At 42.1% G+C, this 19,280-nt stretch overlaps 1 protein-coding gene across 1 annotated transcript in view; it reads left to right on the forward strand.

Annotated features, from left to right (window-relative positions):
- Positions 1 to 206: 206 nt before the first annotated feature.
- LOC109972591 (serine/threonine-protein kinase Nek5) overlaps positions 207 to 19,280 on the forward strand; it is a 23,717-nt gene continuing 4,643 nt past the window's right edge. Inside the window, exons 1-18 of the mRNA XM_020621549.1 lie at positions 207 to 294; positions 614 to 750; positions 2,150 to 2,246; positions 2,349 to 2,446; positions 4,451 to 4,534; positions 5,287 to 5,357; positions 7,047 to 7,133; positions 8,384 to 8,438; positions 9,286 to 9,399; positions 10,302 to 10,388; positions 10,910 to 11,006; positions 13,066 to 13,178; positions 13,478 to 13,530; positions 13,683 to 13,838; positions 15,132 to 15,210; positions 16,379 to 16,492; positions 17,046 to 17,126; positions 18,046 to 18,147. Of these exons, the coding sequence (XP_020477205.1) occupies positions 237 to 294; positions 614 to 750; positions 2,150 to 2,246; positions 2,349 to 2,446; positions 4,451 to 4,534; positions 5,287 to 5,357; positions 7,047 to 7,133; positions 8,384 to 8,438; positions 9,286 to 9,399; positions 10,302 to 10,388; positions 10,910 to 11,006; positions 13,066 to 13,178; positions 13,478 to 13,530; positions 13,683 to 13,838; positions 15,132 to 15,210; positions 16,379 to 16,492; positions 17,046 to 17,126; positions 18,046 to 18,147 (1,683 nt within the window). The 5' untranslated portion in view covers positions 207 to 236. The remainder of the gene's footprint in view (positions 295 to 613; positions 751 to 2,149; positions 2,247 to 2,348; positions 2,447 to 4,450; positions 4,535 to 5,286; positions 5,358 to 7,046; positions 7,134 to 8,383; positions 8,439 to 9,285; positions 9,400 to 10,301; positions 10,389 to 10,909; positions 11,007 to 13,065; positions 13,179 to 13,477; positions 13,531 to 13,682; positions 13,839 to 15,131; positions 15,211 to 16,378; positions 16,493 to 17,045; positions 17,127 to 18,045; positions 18,148 to 19,280) is intronic.

The following is a 19,280-nucleotide window of genomic DNA, read 5'->3' on the forward strand; positions in this document are numbered from 1 at the left end:
CCCGCGGATGCAGATGTGACTCCAACATCTGGGAACAAGACATCTTTGTCAAAAGTAAGTTCACACTGTTATTAGATATTGAAAGTAAGCAAGTCAGCGGTGTATATTGTCAGTGAACCTGTTAGCATGCTAACATTAAAGCTAACCGCCTGTGTATCCGTCTCCATGGTAACGGACTTGCCAGTGTGAAAACGGAAAACGTTTTGTGAACGTTAAATTCGTCAAGTCTTTATTTGATGTACTTTACTGGCTACGATGGGAGAAACTGTCTATCATTAGTATCGGTGGTGGAAAGTAAATAACATTAGTACACTAAGTACAGTTTTAAAGTAAGCTAACTGTACACTTGCTGTTTAGTATTTCCATTTAATGTGACACACCACTTCATTTCAGTGGCAAATAATGTAATTTTTATCTTCTACATTTACTTAACTGCTGTAGTTGCGATGTACTGTGGAAAATCAATGTTTTACATATTTTACAAAGTAATGTTTTGTTACTGAATTGGATGCATTATTATAACTAACACTGTATCTACATAAAGTGGTTAGAGCAGCTGGAACCTTCCCTGCTCACATTTCTGTGTACAAATGTGCCTCTGTTGTCTGTGCAGGTCAGCCGGGTGTTATGAACAGCTATGAGGTTATCCGTCAGATTGGAGAGGGTGCGTTTGGGAAAGCCTTCCTGGTCAGAGACAGAAGGGGAGGTGGAGACAGACAGTGTGTGGTCAAAGAGATCATCCTCAGAAAGGTGTGATGGGTTGTGTGTTCATTTTAGCAACAGTTGAGCTCCCTTCTGCTTTAATAACTAAATACAAACAGCTATGTTTGTTAAGCAGAGTTCACTTTCAGCCTGAACGATTAGCTCATTGATACACGGTACTGTATTTTTAAATGTTTAGTACAGAAATGACATGGAAAACAGTGGACAGACTTTTATAAGGAGAGAACATTAATGACATCAGGTTAATGAAGTTACAGTGTGCACACCAGCCTCTGTATACACACTGATTAATACAGATGTGATTAATTAAGACATGATTCTATAGAATGTGATGTACAGTAACTGAAGTGGAAGGTAATAATTAAACATAATTTACTTGAGTACTGTCATTTCACATGTTAAAGAGATGAAAAGCTCATTACGCTGTATGCAGTACTATAGGTTCATCTACCAGTATGCATGAGGGGTATCCCTGATGGTGAGAACTGTTCGAATTTGGATAATAAAGGTCTATTTTTGCTGCCCATACAGTACATCTAACTTGGGTTTAAATCAAATCTAATCAAATCAAATTTTATTTGTATAGCGCCAAATCACAACAAAAGTCATCTCAGGACACTTTACAAAGTAAGGTCTAGAATAAATTAGGTTTATAACACAGGTGTGTTCTTGTACTCGAGTATTTTTAGGCTACATCACACTATGGCTACCTTTTTTTTTAAATGTGGTTAATTTAAAGGAATAGTTCAACATTTGGGAAAGATGCCTGCTCGCTATCTGGCAGAGACAGCTGAGAAGTTAAAACTCATATTTGGTTGACAAATATGAATCTACAGTCATCAGGTAATTTGCTTATCTTAGCACAGTGACTGGGTTCTGGGGCTTGTTTCTTGGGTGGGGGCTGTGAATGGTTGACAAATAACAGTTTGGCAGTTGATCCTCGTGAAACCAGGGTTTGTCATTTTTACACTTTGGTTTTTGTACAGATTAAACACACAAGATATAATTTGCTACTGAGCTTTAGAGGTGCTGAACGGTGGATGTTCTTACCTTCGCACAGTCGGCTCCGTGGTTTCCTGTGTTTTTGCCAAGCTAAGCTAACACAATGCTGGACATAGCTTTCTATTTACTGTGCGGACAGAGTGATATTAATCTTCCCATCTAACTGTTAACAAGAAAGCATATGTCTACAAATGTCAAACTTGTGCTCAAATTTATTTTATTTATTTTTTCTCTTTTATTTAAGCAGGAAAATCCCTTGAGTGCAAAGACCTTTTTTTACAAGGGTGCCCCCATATTTTGATTTCAGGAGTGTTTTTGTAGTGTTTTTCCCAGATTATGATAATTTAACCAGCTGTTAGGTGTCTGTTTTAGGTTAGTGTTCATGTGGGGGATACGTGTTGTTTTGTTGTTTCTGACTACTCAGATGTCAGCGAGGAAGAAGGAAGTGTCAAAGAAAGAGGTGACGCTGCTGTCGAAGATGAACCACCCTAACATCGTCACCTTCATCACATCATTTCAAGGTGTGTGTGTGTGTGTGTCTCTGCAGTGAATTTAATGTGATCCTGTATTTATGCCAGCAGATCAGCGTCAGAGTGTACACTGTCTACTGTGTGTCTGTACAGAGAAGGGCAGCCTGTACATAGTGATGGAGTACTGTGATGGAGGAGACCTGATGAAGAAGATCCACATGCAGAGAGGGGTCTCCTTCTCTGAGGAGCAGGTGCACACACATATGTTTGTACTTCTACCTTTGTGCTGACACTCACTGACATAATGCCTCCCCTAGCCCCTTAACTAATCCTAACCTAAACCTGGTTCTAACCTGAAAACTAAAACCAGGTCTCACACTGCGTTCACACACACAGATCTAAAAGGCTGGGCCAGTGACAGCTGCCATTCATTACGAATGAGACCTGGCTCTGCAACCCTGCAGAGCTCATCAGATTCCGAATGCACTCAGCTACACTACTACAGTGGGAAGTTTGTGCAACTTTAGAAGAAGAAGCTGTATTTTGTTGTCATTGTAACATTGTGACACGTACAACAAATTTTTTTTTGGAGCCGAGGGCCCCGGGCTGCTGCGTACGTACGCGCCGCCATCACGGGCGACTTGGGGGGTTTATGCAACATGAGTTTATGCAGATATCCTCTGACCCAGTGTAGGCAACAGCTGGGTGAGCGCCAATCACAGCAGAAACTGAAACACTGCTGCTCGCTGCTCCACTCCACTACATGAATGAAACAAAATGGCTCCCAGCCACTGGTTCCGTTACGTGGATGACACATGGGTTAAAATCAGAACCCAAGAGGTAGAGGCTTTCACCAAGCATATCAACTCTTGGGATATCAACATGAAGTTCACTCATGAGGATGCCAAAGATTACTATCTGGCCGTTTGGACTGTGCAGTCCACTAGAAGGAGACAGAAGGCTGAAGGTGGAAGTATATTGGAAACCTACACACACAGACCAATACCTTCTTTTTGACTCACACTCCACTTCAACACAAACCGGGGGTCATTAGAACTCTAAACCACAGGTCCGAGGAAGTGCTCACAAGGAAGTGCGCACAACTGCAGAAGGGACCAAGAAGGAGAAACTACACACCCAGAACTCCCTCAAGGCTTGTGGATACCCCAAGTGGGCCTTCACCAAAGCAAGGAAGAGGCCCAACACCAACAGGGAGAAACCAGAAACAAGAGGGGATAACACTGTCATCCCTTATGTGGTTGGTTTATCAGAGAAGCTAAAAAGGATCTTTCGCAACCACAATATCCCAGTTAACTTTAAACCAGGGAACACCCTGCGGCAGAGACTGGTCCACCCGAAGGACAAAACACCCAGACACAAACAGAGTGATATGGTGTATGCAATTAAGTGTAGTCAGGAGTGTAACGACTTGTACATTGGTGAAACTAAGCAGCCGCTTCACAAACGCATGGCCCAACACAGGAAAAAAAAAACTCATGAGAATGACTAAGCATTTAAACTAGACATCCTGTCTCCACTAAAAATTTCTAATACAACAAGTATCTAACCAATATCTATCTGACTAAAAAATACCTAACACACTATAGCTGGTGTGTTTGGTGGGAGCAGATACGGTATGTCAGAGATGGTCTTTTACTTATATAGCACTTTTCTATGCATTGCAGCACACTCAAAGCACTTTCACACTATCTGGCCATTCATCCATTCACACACACCTGTGTCAACTGGGGTTTCAGTATTTTGCTCAAGGACACTTCAACACATGAACTGGACAAGCCAGAAATTGAACTGCTAATCTTTTGGTCAGGAGATGACCTGCTCTACCTCCTGAGCCACAGCCAGCCCCAGAGCACCACTCTTCTCTCAGAGTATGTGAATCACATGTTCAGCACACCCCCAGATGCAGCTACTTCACATCAGCCCTCAGAGTTTCCTTTGAAAGTGTGTCAGAAAGTGAGGATGGGCCAAAATGTCTTTTACTCACTCCCAAGGTCTAAAACTCAAACTGGTCCTCACAAAGATAGCCGTTCAAGTACACAGACACACATACCTGTGAAGGGTTTCACTGTTTGCTTTCATTCCTAAACCTCAAACTAATTTGTTCACAAGTGAGGGGGACATTGGAGGACCGACGATCCTCCCCATGTTTCTGTTATTAGGAAGTAACACGGCCTTCACAGCAAATATGAAAATATGACTTAACACACAGTAAAACTGTGCAGTGTGTTCCTCAGATCGTGGACTGGTTCGTTCAGATCTGCCTGGGCCTCAAACACATCCACGACAGGAAGATTCTCCACAGGGACATCAAGTCTCCGGTATGTGACCTGCTTCACTATTGCAACACGCATTCATCACATCAGTGAACCACACAGTCTGGCTCCTTCTGACACACTCTGATCATTAGCTTCACTCGCTCCCATCAACCGCTGCAACCACACTGTTATTTTCATTAACAGTGGTTTTCTGCTTAATAGTTTAGCCTGTAAAATGTCAGAGAACAGTGAACAGTGTTTCCAGAGTCCAGTGACATCTTTAAATTCCTGTTTGTCTGACCAACCATGTACAAAAACATTGCTTTATCGTGATATAGAACAAAAGGTAGAGAACGGTTGATATTTTTGCTTGATAAAGACTTGAATAAACAACTCAGAATTGTTAATTAATTTTCTATCAGCTGAACATTTTAGAACTGGAACCATTTCACTCACAACCAGATTATGCAGTTGTTGATATTAAAGAGACGCTCTTTTTAACCGAGCCTTGTAGTCCGCAGACTGTACATAGTGTGTTTCTAGCTGAACACATACATGGCAAACAACATTCTCCACAGACCCTGAGGTGAAGCTTTTTAATTAGCAGGTATTATCATTAGAGAGTTCAGGGGACTGTAGGCTCATCTTTGTTCTGAACAAAGACCTCGCTGTGTGCCAGCTCCCAGAATAACTGGGCTGTGTTCACAGCCTTCACTATCTGTCAGCATTCATATTTGTTTCCACACACATGATGCAGTCACTGTTTTTCTGGGGGACACAGTCATGCTTTCATTCCTGATCTCCCTCTGCTCTAGAATATCTTCCTAACCAGCGGAGGGATGAAAGCAAAGCTGGGGGACTTTGGAATCGCGAGAATGTTGAACAAGTAATCTTCACACACGCAGTGCAGCTGTTTTATCACTGAGCACCCTGTAACACATGCAGGAGCTCCAGACAAGCCATTATCATTCCACTGTTGACCAGGACACGCAAACACACAGGGTCTGGAAGTAACTGTCGGCCTGTACAGACAAACCGATACAAATAAATGTGTATCTGTCTTTAAGTATTGTAGTTTTTCATACTACATACAATACCAGGCTAAGAGGTAAGAACTCAAGTACTGTACTTAAGTACAATTTTGAGGTATCTGTACTTTACTTGAGTATTTTCATTTTTGGCTACTTCATACTTTGATTTCACTACATTTTAGAGGCAAACATTTTACTTTTTGCTCCACTACATTTATTTTATAACTTTAGTTACTAGTTACTTTTCAGAACCAGATTAACATAAAAATACAGTATAATTATAAGACCTCACTGATCTGTGGTGGAAAACTCACAAGCTACCCAGGAGTAGTTCTAATTAAATGCATATAAGCCAGTTAAACTAGCTCACCTTTACCAGCTGCAGCATTAACTGTGATGAACACAATAATGGATCAGTCATTATAATACAATAATATGATATACAGGAATGTGAAATGTGCCATTCTGCATAGGGAGTACTTTTACTCTTAGTACTTTAAGTATGTTTTGATGCTAATACTTTTGTACTTTTACTTAAGTAACATTTTGAATGCAGGACTTTTACTTGTTGTATTGCTACTTTTACTTGTAAAGGATCTGAGTACTTTTTCCACCACTAGTGATAAATGTAACTTAAAGGGCCCCGAGGTAACTGGGATTACTGAGACAGGGCTAGTAACCTCCGCTGAGTGAAGCCATGTTTGTCTGTCCCAGTGCCTCATCCACTTTAGATTTCTCGTCTTTATACAAGTTGTGTGTATTGGCTCCAGGGGTGCAAGTCACATGTGCAGTCTTTGGATCCAATGCAAATTATTTCAAGCAGACCCTCATCCTCCACAGTGTGTGTCAGCCTGCAAGCTGTAGCCGCTTGTTTAGCTATCGCTGTTCAAAATTTGATGCTTGCCGAATTGTCCAGTTATCTGCACTGCAAACATTAAAAGTAAATTCATTAAAGATAAACCCTTTTATGGGTGATATGAACTGGAGGATTACAGGAAGCAAAACATGTTTCAGTGTTCATATGAGCATGTGACTGCTGTTTTAAGACACGTGAAAACTGAAACAGTCTTTTAACATTTACAATGAGCGGCTATTTGAGAAATTATTGAACCTTTTTAAAAATGAAACTATATAGTTGTGAGGTGTTTTTAAAGATTTACATCGAATCTGTCTTGAAACAATAGTGAAGGTCCCATTTGTAAGTTGACTAGGGGTGGAACAGTTCAGGTAAAAAATCCAGTGTATTTGGTTTGCTAGTCACATTTCAGGGGATGTTCAGTTCAGTTGAAACAAGTTGAGGCATAGGCAGAAAAACTCTAAAGTTCCTGAGGAAAACACCTTGCACCAGTAACCTGGTGAGATGTTGGATGAAACATGGAGTGCAGCTGAACTAAAAACTCCATTCTGCAAACATCCAGGTAGCTTCTAAAAACAGGCCACCACAAGTTACACAGAAGTGTGAGAGACTGCTGTGTCGATTTGAGGCTGTTCTTACTATACACACTGAAACCTGTGTGCTGTCTTTGTGAACTGTGGCTCTGCAGCACCATGGAGCTGGCCAGGACCTGTGTTGGGACACCGTACTACCTCTCTCCAGAGATCTGCGAGAGTCAGCCATACAACAACAAGACGTATGTATGGTCACTACTGAGCACAGCACTCGCAACCTAAACCAAGATGAAGGTCTACAACAACTTCTACATCTCTGTCATTGTGAAAGATGCTATGGGGTCTGGTAGTGGACACAGAAACTCAAAGGTTATTTTTCTGAGACTACAGACACCAAGAAAAGAGCCTGAATGTCACCTTGAATAGTTCTGAAATAATACAGCTGGACTGAACTGCTGTGGCTCAGAACTGAGAAGTGAACCTTGTGTAGCTGAATGTGTTGTGATGCTGCAACTGAACAGCTGGTAGAGATTTTATTCAGGACTTCGGTGGATCTGACACACATGGTGACAGTAGCAGCGAGGTCACAAAGTGGCTGATGGTCTGCTGCTCTGGATTCTGAGTGGTACTGGGTGGCACGTGTGTTCTAACCAGCTGTATAACAGACAAAGCATAACACCCACTGACAGGGTCTGCAGTCTTTGGCTGTGACATCGATCAGCTGCAGGAGCATGATTACATGCAGAGATCTCAAAATAATTATCATTCTCTTCCTGCGCTCTGTGTGCTCACTGCTCTGTTCTTGTCTGCTGTCTTGTTTTGATACAGCCAAGGTCAGAGTTGCTTCCTCTTTCCTACACTCACACAGACATGCTTCTCTTTCTATACTTTTGAGACTGTCTCTGCCCGAGCCCCCAGCCCTAACTTTAGCCTAAACCTAATTCTAAACTTAATCCTACACAAGAGTCTAAGCTCTCAAACTGTTCTTTGAGGACGAGACAAAAATGTTTCCAGTGTCTGAAAATGTCTTCAGTCTGAAAGTCTATACAGTAATAGGTCCTCACAAAGATAGAAGTACAAGGGCACACACACACACATTGGTCCCCAGCCAACAAAACAAATGTCAAAGTAGCTGTATGAGTCCGACACTGAAAAGCTTTTAAAGAGCCTTCTCTCTGGCTCTGCTCTGACTGACCACTTCACTGCTCTAGATTTTGACACTGTGGCTTTGTTGCTGTTGTTTATGACTATAGCTCACAGGGACAGAGGATATTTCATTTGTAAAGCCCTGCCCTTGTATCTTGTCTCAACAAGAAGTATATAAGTTACACAACATTTACTAAAAGAACAAGTAAAGAAAGAAAAGTTGTACTGTTTTGTGGTGACTCCCTGAATCTGTCTGTGATATAAAGAAATCAGGGAGTTTGTCTATGATCTGTTCTTGTTCATTTAATGTATAATGCAAACATCTGTGTGTCTGTCCTGTCTGTAGGGATATCTGGTCACTGGGCTGCGTCCTGTATGAACTCTGCACCCTGAAACATCCAGTAAGCTGCACCACACCCAGCACTTCAGCAGCTGCTTCACACGCACACACAGCTGGAATCTCAGAGACTCTGCTAACACTGAGCTAACAATAACACTAATGCTAATTTAGTCTACAGAGGGCATTCTCAGCACAATAAGAGCAAAGTGAGTTGTGCTAATGGGGAGATTTAAACAGAGTCTTTGATGAACGAAAATTTATCTGCAGCTGACTTTTTAGTTCATTGACCTTCTTCTGATCCTGTCATCTTTCTACTTTCATTATATAGAGGCAGAAAATGGCCAAATAAATTAGTACTAATTATGGCATAAAATAAAAAAATGCTTAAACTATCTGTCTAATCCAACAGTCCTGCAGTAAATCGTCCTCCATGAAGGTTATAATGTTCAGTTTCTGTTTCAGAGATGTGTTGGTTCAAGGGGATGATCGTTTTGGAGGCTGGCGTTTCTGATGATGAAAAGTATTGTGATAGGTGTGTTTATCATTTTGTCCATCCCATTTATATCAGCGTGAAATAACAGGAACACATCTCTTAAACAGTTGAACATTATCGCCTTCATGAAGGCGGGTTGCAGGAGTGTTGGATTAGCTGGACTCAAGTTTAGCCATGTGTACCTAATAACTGACAACTTAGCATAATATCCCACAGCCTGAGTGTCGACACAGCTTGTTTTATTTAAGTCTAAAACTCAAAGAAATGCACCTTACCATCATAAATGGTAACTAAAAGCATCAGGTTCTCACACTGGAGAGGCTGTGCACGTTTAAAAATAATAGCACAATTATCAATCATCAAAGTGGCAGCCAATGCATTTCAGTCCATCCACTGTGTCTGTCTTCACCTGCAGTTTGAGGGCAGCAGTTTGCGACAGCTGGTCAGTAAAATCTGCAGGGGGCGCTACAACCCAGTCCCCAGCCGCTACTCCTACGACCTGCGCCTGCTGATCACCCAACTCTTCAAGGTCACACACTCTGAGACACTTTCTGTTGACTTAGGAATTATCTTTAAAGTGCGTGGGTAAGAAGTAGATAAATGAACTGTGCATAAACAACAGGTGCAGTTCGTGAACCTGGACTTACACAGCTGCACTGCTGAATCAGAGTTGAACATCACTTACTTGCAGTGGTGGAAAAAGTACTCAGATCCTTTACTTAAGTAGAAGTAGCAATACAACAGTGTAAAAATACTCTGTTACAAGTCCTGCATTCAAAATATTACTTAAGTAAAAGTACAAAAGTATTAGCATCAAAACATACTTAAAATACTAAAAGTAAAAGTACTCCTTATGCAGAATGGCACATTTCACATTCCTGTATTTCATATATTGTATTATAATGACTGATGCATCACATTTAATGTTGCAGCTGCTAAAAGGGGAGCTAGGTGAACTGGCTTATATGCATTTAAGTTTAAGTACTCCTGGGTGGCTTGTGAGTTTTCCACCACAGACCATTGAGGTCTTATAGTTATACTGTATTTTTGTATTAATCTGGTTCTGAAAAGTAACTAGTAACTTAAGTTACAAAATAAATGTAATGGAGTAAAAAGGTTTAGCCTCTAAAATGTAGTGAAGTCACAGTATGAAGTAACAGAAAATGAAAATACTTAAGTACAGTACTTGAGTAAAGATACTTAGTTACTTAGCACAATTACTCAAATGTTTTATTTTAGTATTTCTTTTTATTACTTTATACATTTACATTATATTTAAGGGGGGAGTGTGGTATTTTTTACTCCACTACACTGACACATACTGCAGCTCCCAGTTATTGTACAAATTAAGATTTTACATTTTATAAAATACAACATGTTGACATCAAAACACCGGCTTCCAACCATGTGACTTGTGTGCTTGTCTTCCAGGTCAACCCTCGCGACCGTCCCTCGGTCAACTCTGTCCTCAGGTGTCCCTTCCTGGAAAAGCACATCAGCAAACACCTAGACCCACAGGTAGCTGAGCGATTTATTGATAAGTTCATTAAACAGTCAAATCAGTGAAAGGTTTTATGTGAGATCATTTCAACATGTCAAAGCCACACCACATGCCACACCACAACGGGTACTTTTGGCATGTCGCATGTTCACACTGGAAAACTGGCAAAGTATCGTTTACACTGAGGTCAGCGATGGTGGTAGTGTTGACTTATAGTGAAATGTATTTCTAAGCTGGACTAATCGTTAGACACGTCTCAGTGTAGTGCAGGCCAGTTAGACATCACTGCAGACAACAACCTCAACGATGACTAGATGATTAAATGAATACCTCTCTGACTGAACAGTACTGTCTGTGAAAAGGTAGAAGTGATGGCTACTGTATACCATACAGAAAGTCTTTTGAAACTGCACAACTGAATATTTCAAAGAAGGGGATTCAGACTACGTTAATTCTGAATCAGGCATTTTAGTGTTTAGATTTCAACATTACATTTGTGTGTGTGTGTGTGTGTGTGTGTGTGTGTGTGTGTGTGTAGGTAATGCAGGAGGAGTTTAGCCACACAGTGCTGCATCGAAACAGAGCTGCAGCATCACAAGCTGCTAAAGCAAAGGCAGGAGCTGCAAATGCACCAGGTAACACTGCACAAACAGGTCTGTGCAAAGCGTTTAGACAGGAAGGAAAGAAAGGAGCCCCTGTCTCAAACTGAGTCAGTCTGATCCAGCAGTGCTGCAACAAACCCTCCTTCATGGGATTTCTGAAGTGAGAAGACGTAAATCCAGCCCCTGCAGCAAATGGACATTAAAATGAGTCTTTCCTAAACTCATGTTTCTGCGCTGTTACTCTTTATTTAATCAATTTAAAATATAAAAAAGAAACTTGAATCATGGCATGTAGAAAGGTTTGGGCACCCTAGTAAGTGTTAGCAACCCCTGCTTTGGCAGATATCACAGCTGCTTTGTGTCTTTTTGTTCCTCAAATGTGAAATTCCAGCCACTCCTCCTGCAGATCACTTTAGCTTCTGAGATATTTGAGGCTGTGTTGCACATAGAGCAGGTTTAAAATCCCCCACAGGTTTTCACTGATGTTCGGGCCAGGGGACTGTGAGGGCTGCCCCAGAAGCTCCGGTTTGTGTTTCTGTGTTTCGTAATTCAGGTTGGATTTTGAGAACTGCTTTGGGGTCATTGTCCTGTTGTAAAGTCCAGCCTGTTTTAGTGTCACTGTCTTGACTGGCTTCAGGAGTTTGCTGCCAGAATTATATTTAGTGGAATCCATTATTTCCTTTATCTGTGTTGTGGGTAATATTTCCACCCCCGTGCCAAAGGTGGGGGGTTACTAAGTATTGACTTAGTAGGGTGTTCAAAGTTTTAACGGGGTGGACAATCTTTGAAGACTTCTGTTAGTGTAACATACAATACAGTTCAAACAAAAACTGAACAGTAATACAGTTTATTGCAGGACAGTAGCTGTGGTTAGGTGAACCTGAAAACGGTCCTTTCAGATAGTTTCAGCTCTGATCTGTACAGATCCCATCACGTGTGCTGAATGTACTGTGTGGCGACACCCAGTGGTTGTTTACTGGCAACATGTTCAGGTCACAAGGTGCTGGCTCTTCTCCAGCCGCGTCCTTCTGCAAACTGCAGAGAAACACAGCTGTGTCAGTCCATTGGGCTGATTGTAGTGGCCTCACTTCCTCGCATTGTGTTTTGGTAACACAAGAACACAAAGTTACTGGAGCTGGTCTTAAATCAGTGAAGGAGTGCCTGTTTTTATTGCTAGTCTGCCTTACAATGGTTACCTATGTTTGTCTCACACTTCATCCTTAAAACACTAGAATGAGATTACTGAACCACCTTTAAGCCATCAGCTGTTTCACAGAAAAACAGGGACAGGAAGCGCAGACTGAGCAGGGAGGTCATGCCACCTGTGGGGGCACCTGCAGGAGTTGCTTTTTTTGACCTTCAGGTAGTCTTGTTGACTTTAAGGTCTGCCTGAGAAAAGGAAACCTTCATTTTTTCAGACAAGCACACACAAGAAACATGACCTACAAACAATTGTAACACCATATAGCAGCAGTTTATTAAAGTTAGGCTAGTGGAGACTTTCTGAGCTACTGTTGCCTCTAATACCAGGAAATGTGATAAGGAAAAATACAAAGCTCACTACTTAGTGAGCCCTGTTTGTAGTTTCATAAATAGTTTGACTCTGGGTATAAAAGCTCCTGTGGGAAGCCGTTTTCTACGTTGAAATCTTGTCTGTGTGGCTGACATGAAGCAGAAACTTAACAGAGGATGTGTGCTCTAGTAGCCAGTCACTGACAAACTCCAAATCCACAAACAATAAATGTGCACATGTGAAAAAATGTAAAGAACACATGAAAGCAGCTGTGCTATCTAAAAACACCCTGCAGGTTGTAGCTCAGTTCATTTTAAAGGTGCATAGTATAAATATAATGAGATGATAGTAATCAACCCATTTAGCATCAGACCATAATGTAGTAGAAAAGACACACAGCCTGTAATGCTACACAGAAATGTTGAGTACAAGTCTTCGGATAATTCAGATCACTCAAAAAGAGTAATTTGAATACCATAGAAAGTTTTAATGGCAGGACATGTAGGACATTAGATTCAAAGTGACACCCTAATTTATGGTTGAACAGCTTCTTGTAAATCTGACTCTGCTGTTGTCCAGAGAAGATACAGAAGCCCAGAGGAGCAGAGAGGCCGGAGGCCGCCTGGAGGAGGCCATCTGTGAAACCACACTGGAGAGCCCCACTCAGAGTCCACACCCCTGGCCACTACAAAGTAATCACACCTTTTAGAACTGTTACTCACATATGCTAACTTTATTGTGACTTCCTCCATCACTGTTGCTGGTCGCCATTACAAATTTAACCTGACGTCTTAAGTGGCATTATAAACAGGTAAAGGACACTGTGCAGGACTCTTGGTTATTACACAGACCTAATTGGCAGTGGTGGAATATAACTCTGTAACAGCTGTAGTTACTAGTTACTTTTACTAACTTATATTTGACTCCTATTGTTTTTCTCCTTGTGCTTGTATTGTACTAGTACTACATTTATTTATGATTTCTTCATCAGAGAACAGGACAGCCAGCTGCCAACAGAGAGTTCGCAGAGCAGCAGATCCAAAAGTGAGTAAAACAAATATCCCCAGAATTAGGGCAAAACAAATGACACTCAGATCGTATTATGAAACTACTTCTCAATTATTGGTAATGGTGTGACATCTCGATGAGCTACACGTGTGACCCAGATCTACTGTACGTATGTATTACTGATGCAGGTTTAACAGCCAGCAGCCTCTCGACCACTACCAGCACTACCATGCCCAGCTGGACGCCTTTCAGAAGAGGAACAGGGAGGACGTCCTTCCTCCCCAGGAGAGAGAGAAGGAGCGAAGTGAAGACCATGCTGCTCCGTCCGTGGAGCCATACCAGCTGTGAGTGACCATACATCTAATGGTTATTTTCATTATTGATTCATCCATGGATTACTGTATGTTCTCAATTGATCATTTTGTCAGGAAAGAGAAAAATGTCCGTCACAGTGTCCCAGAACCCAGAGTGACATCTTCAGATTGGCTGTTATATCCAACAAGAAAGATATTCAGTTCATGATAACTCATGAGGAACAAAGAAGGAAAGAGGCCAGTCCTCACATTTGAAGTTTTACTTTAATAATATTCACTAAAAATGATGACTGATTATCAAAATAAATTCACTTCCTGTCAATCGATTGTTTGATTCAGCACTACATGTACACCATTATAGGTTCTGCACATCTTCTTGGATTTTAACCTTCCCAGTTAGCTAATAGCTAGCAGCTAACTGCAGCAAAGGTTCACAAGAATAAGATTAAACGAATAGTTTGACATTTTGGGGAACTATAGCCTTAGGGTTTAGGACAGGTCTTTGTTTAGGCGTTTAGCCTCCCACCTGCCGTGCACGAGCTCTTGTTTGCTTTGGATTCATGTGTAGCTGAATATACAGTATGTAGGTATAAATATGTTTGTACTGTATAGATGTGATTTTCTTTTGTGCACATATTATATGTCTATAATAAATATTTTTTAAATATCTTTTACTTTTTACAAATACAACAGAAACAGAGTAAATATGAAGCTACAGGCAGCAGCTAGTTGGTATACAGTGCCCTGATGTTTGGGACAGAGACCCATCATTTATCCATTTACTTCTGTACAGTACTTCACAAGTTCAGATTTCTAATTTAAAAAGATTACGTCAAAGTGCACATTCTAAGATTTTAAAAAAGGGTATATATTTTACACACGTGGTTATACTGTGTAGACGTTACAGCACTGTTTGACCCCCCCTTTCAAGGCACCATAATGTTTGGGACACATGGCTTCACAGCCATTTGCTCAGGCTTAATGCAGGTACTGGATAAGAGAGCCCTCAGCTCCTAGTCTGTCCTCTAGTCTCTGTCTAATCTGTTTAATCGGTTCAAAATCAAAACAGCATGCTGGGGTTTATGAGGGGGTTATGGTGAACTTTGTTCCCTTTGGACAGAGCCAGGCTAGCTGTTTCCAGTCTTTATGTGAAGCTAGGCTAACTGTCTGCTGGCTGTAGCTTCCTGTTTACTGTAGGCTACAGACATGGGGCAGATCAATCTTCAGATCAAACTCTCATAACAAGGTTTGGTCAAAACTAGAATCTATATAAGCTCTGGTTATAGGCGTCACCTTTTCTGTGTGTCTGTCTGTGTCTGTCAGTGTGGCTGCAGCTCGTAACGAATACCTACAGAGGAGACATGAAGCCAACCAGTACAAGCTGAGAGCAGAGAAGCAGCTGGTAGGATGAAGCTCATGGAGTCTGTACCATCACTTGCACACAGGCTCAGTGTGGTTCTTCAGATATTTCTGATTAATTAAGGACAGATTGAGGGTTAACAAAAGAGACATCTACAGTACATAATGCAGGTTTGACCACAGGAGCATGACTCGACCCTGTAAACCTCAGTGGTGCCTTGCAAACCCACAACAGGAAATTACCCTTTGCTCACGTTCAGAGTTCGAGTCAAAAAGGGGCCAAGTGAGGAAGGAAGTGAACTGCTGCCTGGAGCAGACTGAGCTGAACAAAACACATTTAGAAATCATTTTAAAAGCAGTTAATTTTGCTGTGTGTGCGTTTTATTTTTCAGGGACAAAAAAAAAAATAAAAAGGCATTATTTTATGACCTGAGAAGGCTGGGTCACAGTACTGGGAGCAGAAGAAGTATTCAGATTCTGTACTTTAACAGTACACGTGACACTGAAATACTGTGCTATAAGTTAAAGGCCTTCTCAAATACAGTTTAAGCAACTGTTCAGGAGTATTATTAGGGTTATGTAATTAGTAGTAAAAGTACACAGTAAAATGCCTCCTGTGGTTCTATCTGATATTAGAATGTGTCATCATCGGTTTTAACTACCTTCCACACAGTTAGTCCAGAGGTTCCCAACCTAGGGTCAGACCCCTCCAGATGGTCACCAGGTAAATCTGAGGGGTTGTCACAAACAAACAAATAGAATATTAATAATAATTTGTGAAACACTAATCCATTTCAGACTTTTCTCTAATCTGTGAATTTTTGTAAACATAATTTGTCTTTGGTGGACTGTGCACAACCCAGACACATCTGTCTCATGACTACAGGCCCCAACTAGACAGGAATGTTTTTAGAACAGGTCACAAGCCAAAAAAGCAGGTAAATACTTCTTTAATCTTTAACTGTGTTGACTTCAATAAATGTTTCTCAGTGTAAAATCTTAATCTGAAAATTTACCAGAGCTAGTTCCCTCTGAATAGTAGAAGTATAGTATAAGTAGCACAGTACCTCAAAACTCTACTGAAGTACATTGCTGGAGTTAGTGTATTTACTGAATTCCTTGGTTTCTTGTCAGAGTGCTGTAGTAATTTGTCCCACTATGCTGAGCACCACAGCCTCTTTAACCTTTGACCTTTTCTCTCTGAATGTCAGGGTCTGCGTCCATACACAGCCGAGTGCCACAGGAAGCCCAGAGGTCAGGAGCAGGAAGCGGGACGACCTGAACACCAGGACACACCTCAGGACAGGAGGCAGGAGGGACACCAGGTGGGATACACCGGAGACACGCCAGCTTCACTGTGAAGGGACAGCATGTTATGTAACCACTGTTTGGCAGCTGACTTCAAATATCAATTACTCAATGAAAAACGATTTGTATTGTCACTGAATACTCAGCAGCAGAACTCATTAGTTACTCGACAGGTTCATTACTCAGCACCACATCCACATGTCTCAAATGTCAAGACAGAAACGAAACAGTGACACTGAACAAGCGGAGGCCTACAGTCTGGAGAGATTTACTGAAAATAAATAGGCAGCCATTAGCACTGTCCAGAAGTCTCAGCCACATCTTCCGACCCTGGACAGAACCAGCTGGTTCCTGAATGAAGCCTCATCAAAGTCAGAACTTGATTGTTTGCATTTTACATATCAGACAAATCAGTCTGCATTTGGAGGCTTCAGTCATGCATGAGCTCCAGGTCCATTCAGGACCACAGGTGAACACAAGGGGGCAGAAGTGTGACATCAAGACTGAGACACTGCTGAGACTGTTTCATTTGTAAATTTCAGATGCTGCTCCGTCTGTGTGTGTTTATAGGAGTACCTGTGTCAGCTGGATCTCATCCGTCAGCAGTATCACCTGGAGATGAGACAGATGAGGCTCAGAGCTGAAGCGCAGGTGCTCACATGAGCTTCAGTGTTTACTCATATTTATTTACATTTACAGCATATGGCACATCATACAGCATCAGACAGACATGATGCAAACACACTGCACCAAAGAAAAGGATAGCAAGACACAAGCAAGCACATAACACAGAATACAGCACCAGCTAAGAAAACGTCCTCATTAAAAATGTGGCACTGGGAACATCGAACAGGCAGCGGTTAGCTGACCTGAGACACTGCAGGTTTCTCTGTGGTCACAAATGTTCAGAGGCTGATAATGTCTAAGAGTTTACATTCCGTCGTGGACTAAGGCAAGAGTATGACAAACTACAGTGACCAGGATGTGAGGACACAAGAGCATGAATTACTACTTCATGTGCTGGATTAGTGTTGGACCTGACTCTCAGTGCACGCCTACTGGAGCGCACATCCAGACAGCTCGTTCAGTTCAGCAGCCTCTCACAGTGAAGACCTCACTGCCCTCCACACCTTTGTTTCTCTTATGTCAGCCACAAAGTCTCAGACTAAGTCAATGTATTAACCACCCAAGCTCACTTTGTAATGGCTTCACAGGCAGCAGTAACTAGGTCTGTCTCTCCCCTGAAGGTGTCCAAGGTTCTCACAGGTTCCAGGACAGATGTACTGCCTCCAAAACACAGATCAGACCCCCCCCCCAAGCCACCTAAAGTCTGACTGATCCTAAGTGTCAGCTAATATCTTAGCCGCGGTTAAGGTTAGGGTTAACACTCAGACACTACTGTACTTCTACCTTATTCTTCTTAAAATTACATTCAAAAACTTTACTTCCACAACAGTTCATTCAGTGAGGTATCACTGCGGTAGTAAAACTAGTTTTACCTGAAAAATCTGTACCCAAAGACTCGGAGGCACAGAATAAGGGGTTCATATAATTTCAATGTGTGTGTCAGGCTGAGCCACATCAGAAACATCGAACGTTTGTGGTGGAGAAATCCAGAGACCCTGAAGCTTCAGCAGATAGTAAAGAGCAGCAGAAAGCTCCACCTGCACAGGTAAATACAGAAAGGAAACCAATGCATCCGCACTGTTTGTGGGTCTCTTAAAAGAGAAGTACACAGTTGCGTTGGTTCACGCATCCCTTCACTGGAGTTTATTCTCCTGTCATGATGTTACTTTCTGTTTGTCTCAAGTTGTACTGGCCTCACTTGATCCAGCAAGTGAAACCCTTGATCCAGGGGTGGAGCTGAGGGCTCATTGCTGGTGGTGGTGGGGGACTTGTACTGGGCTCTTATCAGTGCTTGAAGTGGGGGGGGGGTGCAACTAAACAACAAAAGTGCCAGTTCAGTCAGTCAGGCAGACTGGGTCGGTTGGTGGGTCCCTTTGTCACCATGGGGCCAGGATGCACCCCCACCAGCTCCACTACAGCCACGACCCAGTAAACGCATGTTGAGATCAGCTGCCATTTAGTGCTTCACTGAAGTGTCAAACTAAAATGCAGCACAGACAGAAACAGAGTTGGCCTGAGTTACCTACAGACTCTGGTACAGTGCCTTGTGAAAGTATTCGGCCCCCTTGAACTTTGCGACCTTTTGCCACATTTCAGGCTTCAAACATAAAGATATAAAACTGTAATTTTTTGTGAAGAATCAACAAGTGGGACACAATCATGAAGTGGAACGAAATTTATTGGATATTTCAAACTTTTTTAACAAATAAAAAACTGAAAAATTGGGCGTGCAAAATTATTCAGCCCCCTTGAGTTAATACTTTGTAGCGCCACCTTTTGCTGCGATTACAGCTGTAAGTCACTTGGGGTATGTCTCTATCAGTTTTGCACATCGAGAGACTGAAATTTTTGCCCATTCCGCCTTGCAAAACAGCTCGAGCTCAGTGAGGTTGGATGGAGAGCGTTTGTGAACAGCGGATGGACTGACAAAGGCAAATGAGCACATGTTCGCTTCTGCTCTAGCTTTCCATCTATCCATTTTCCTCCGCTTATCCAGAACCGGGTCGCGGGGGCAGCAGTCTAAGCAAAGATGCTCAGACTTCCCTCTCTCCAGACACTTCCTCCAGCTCCTCCGGGGGCATGCCAAGGCGTTCTCAGGCAAGCCGAGAGACATAGTCCCTCCAGCGTGTCCTGGGTCTTCCCCGGGGCCTCCTCCTGGTGGGACATGCCCGGAACACC

Source organism: Monopterus albus, unplaced genomic scaffold, assembly GCF_001952655.1.
Source record: "Monopterus albus unplaced genomic scaffold, M_albus_1.0 scaffold261.1, whole genome shotgun sequence".
Taxonomy (NCBI): Eukaryota; Metazoa; Chordata; class Actinopteri; order Synbranchiformes; family Synbranchidae; genus Monopterus; species Monopterus albus.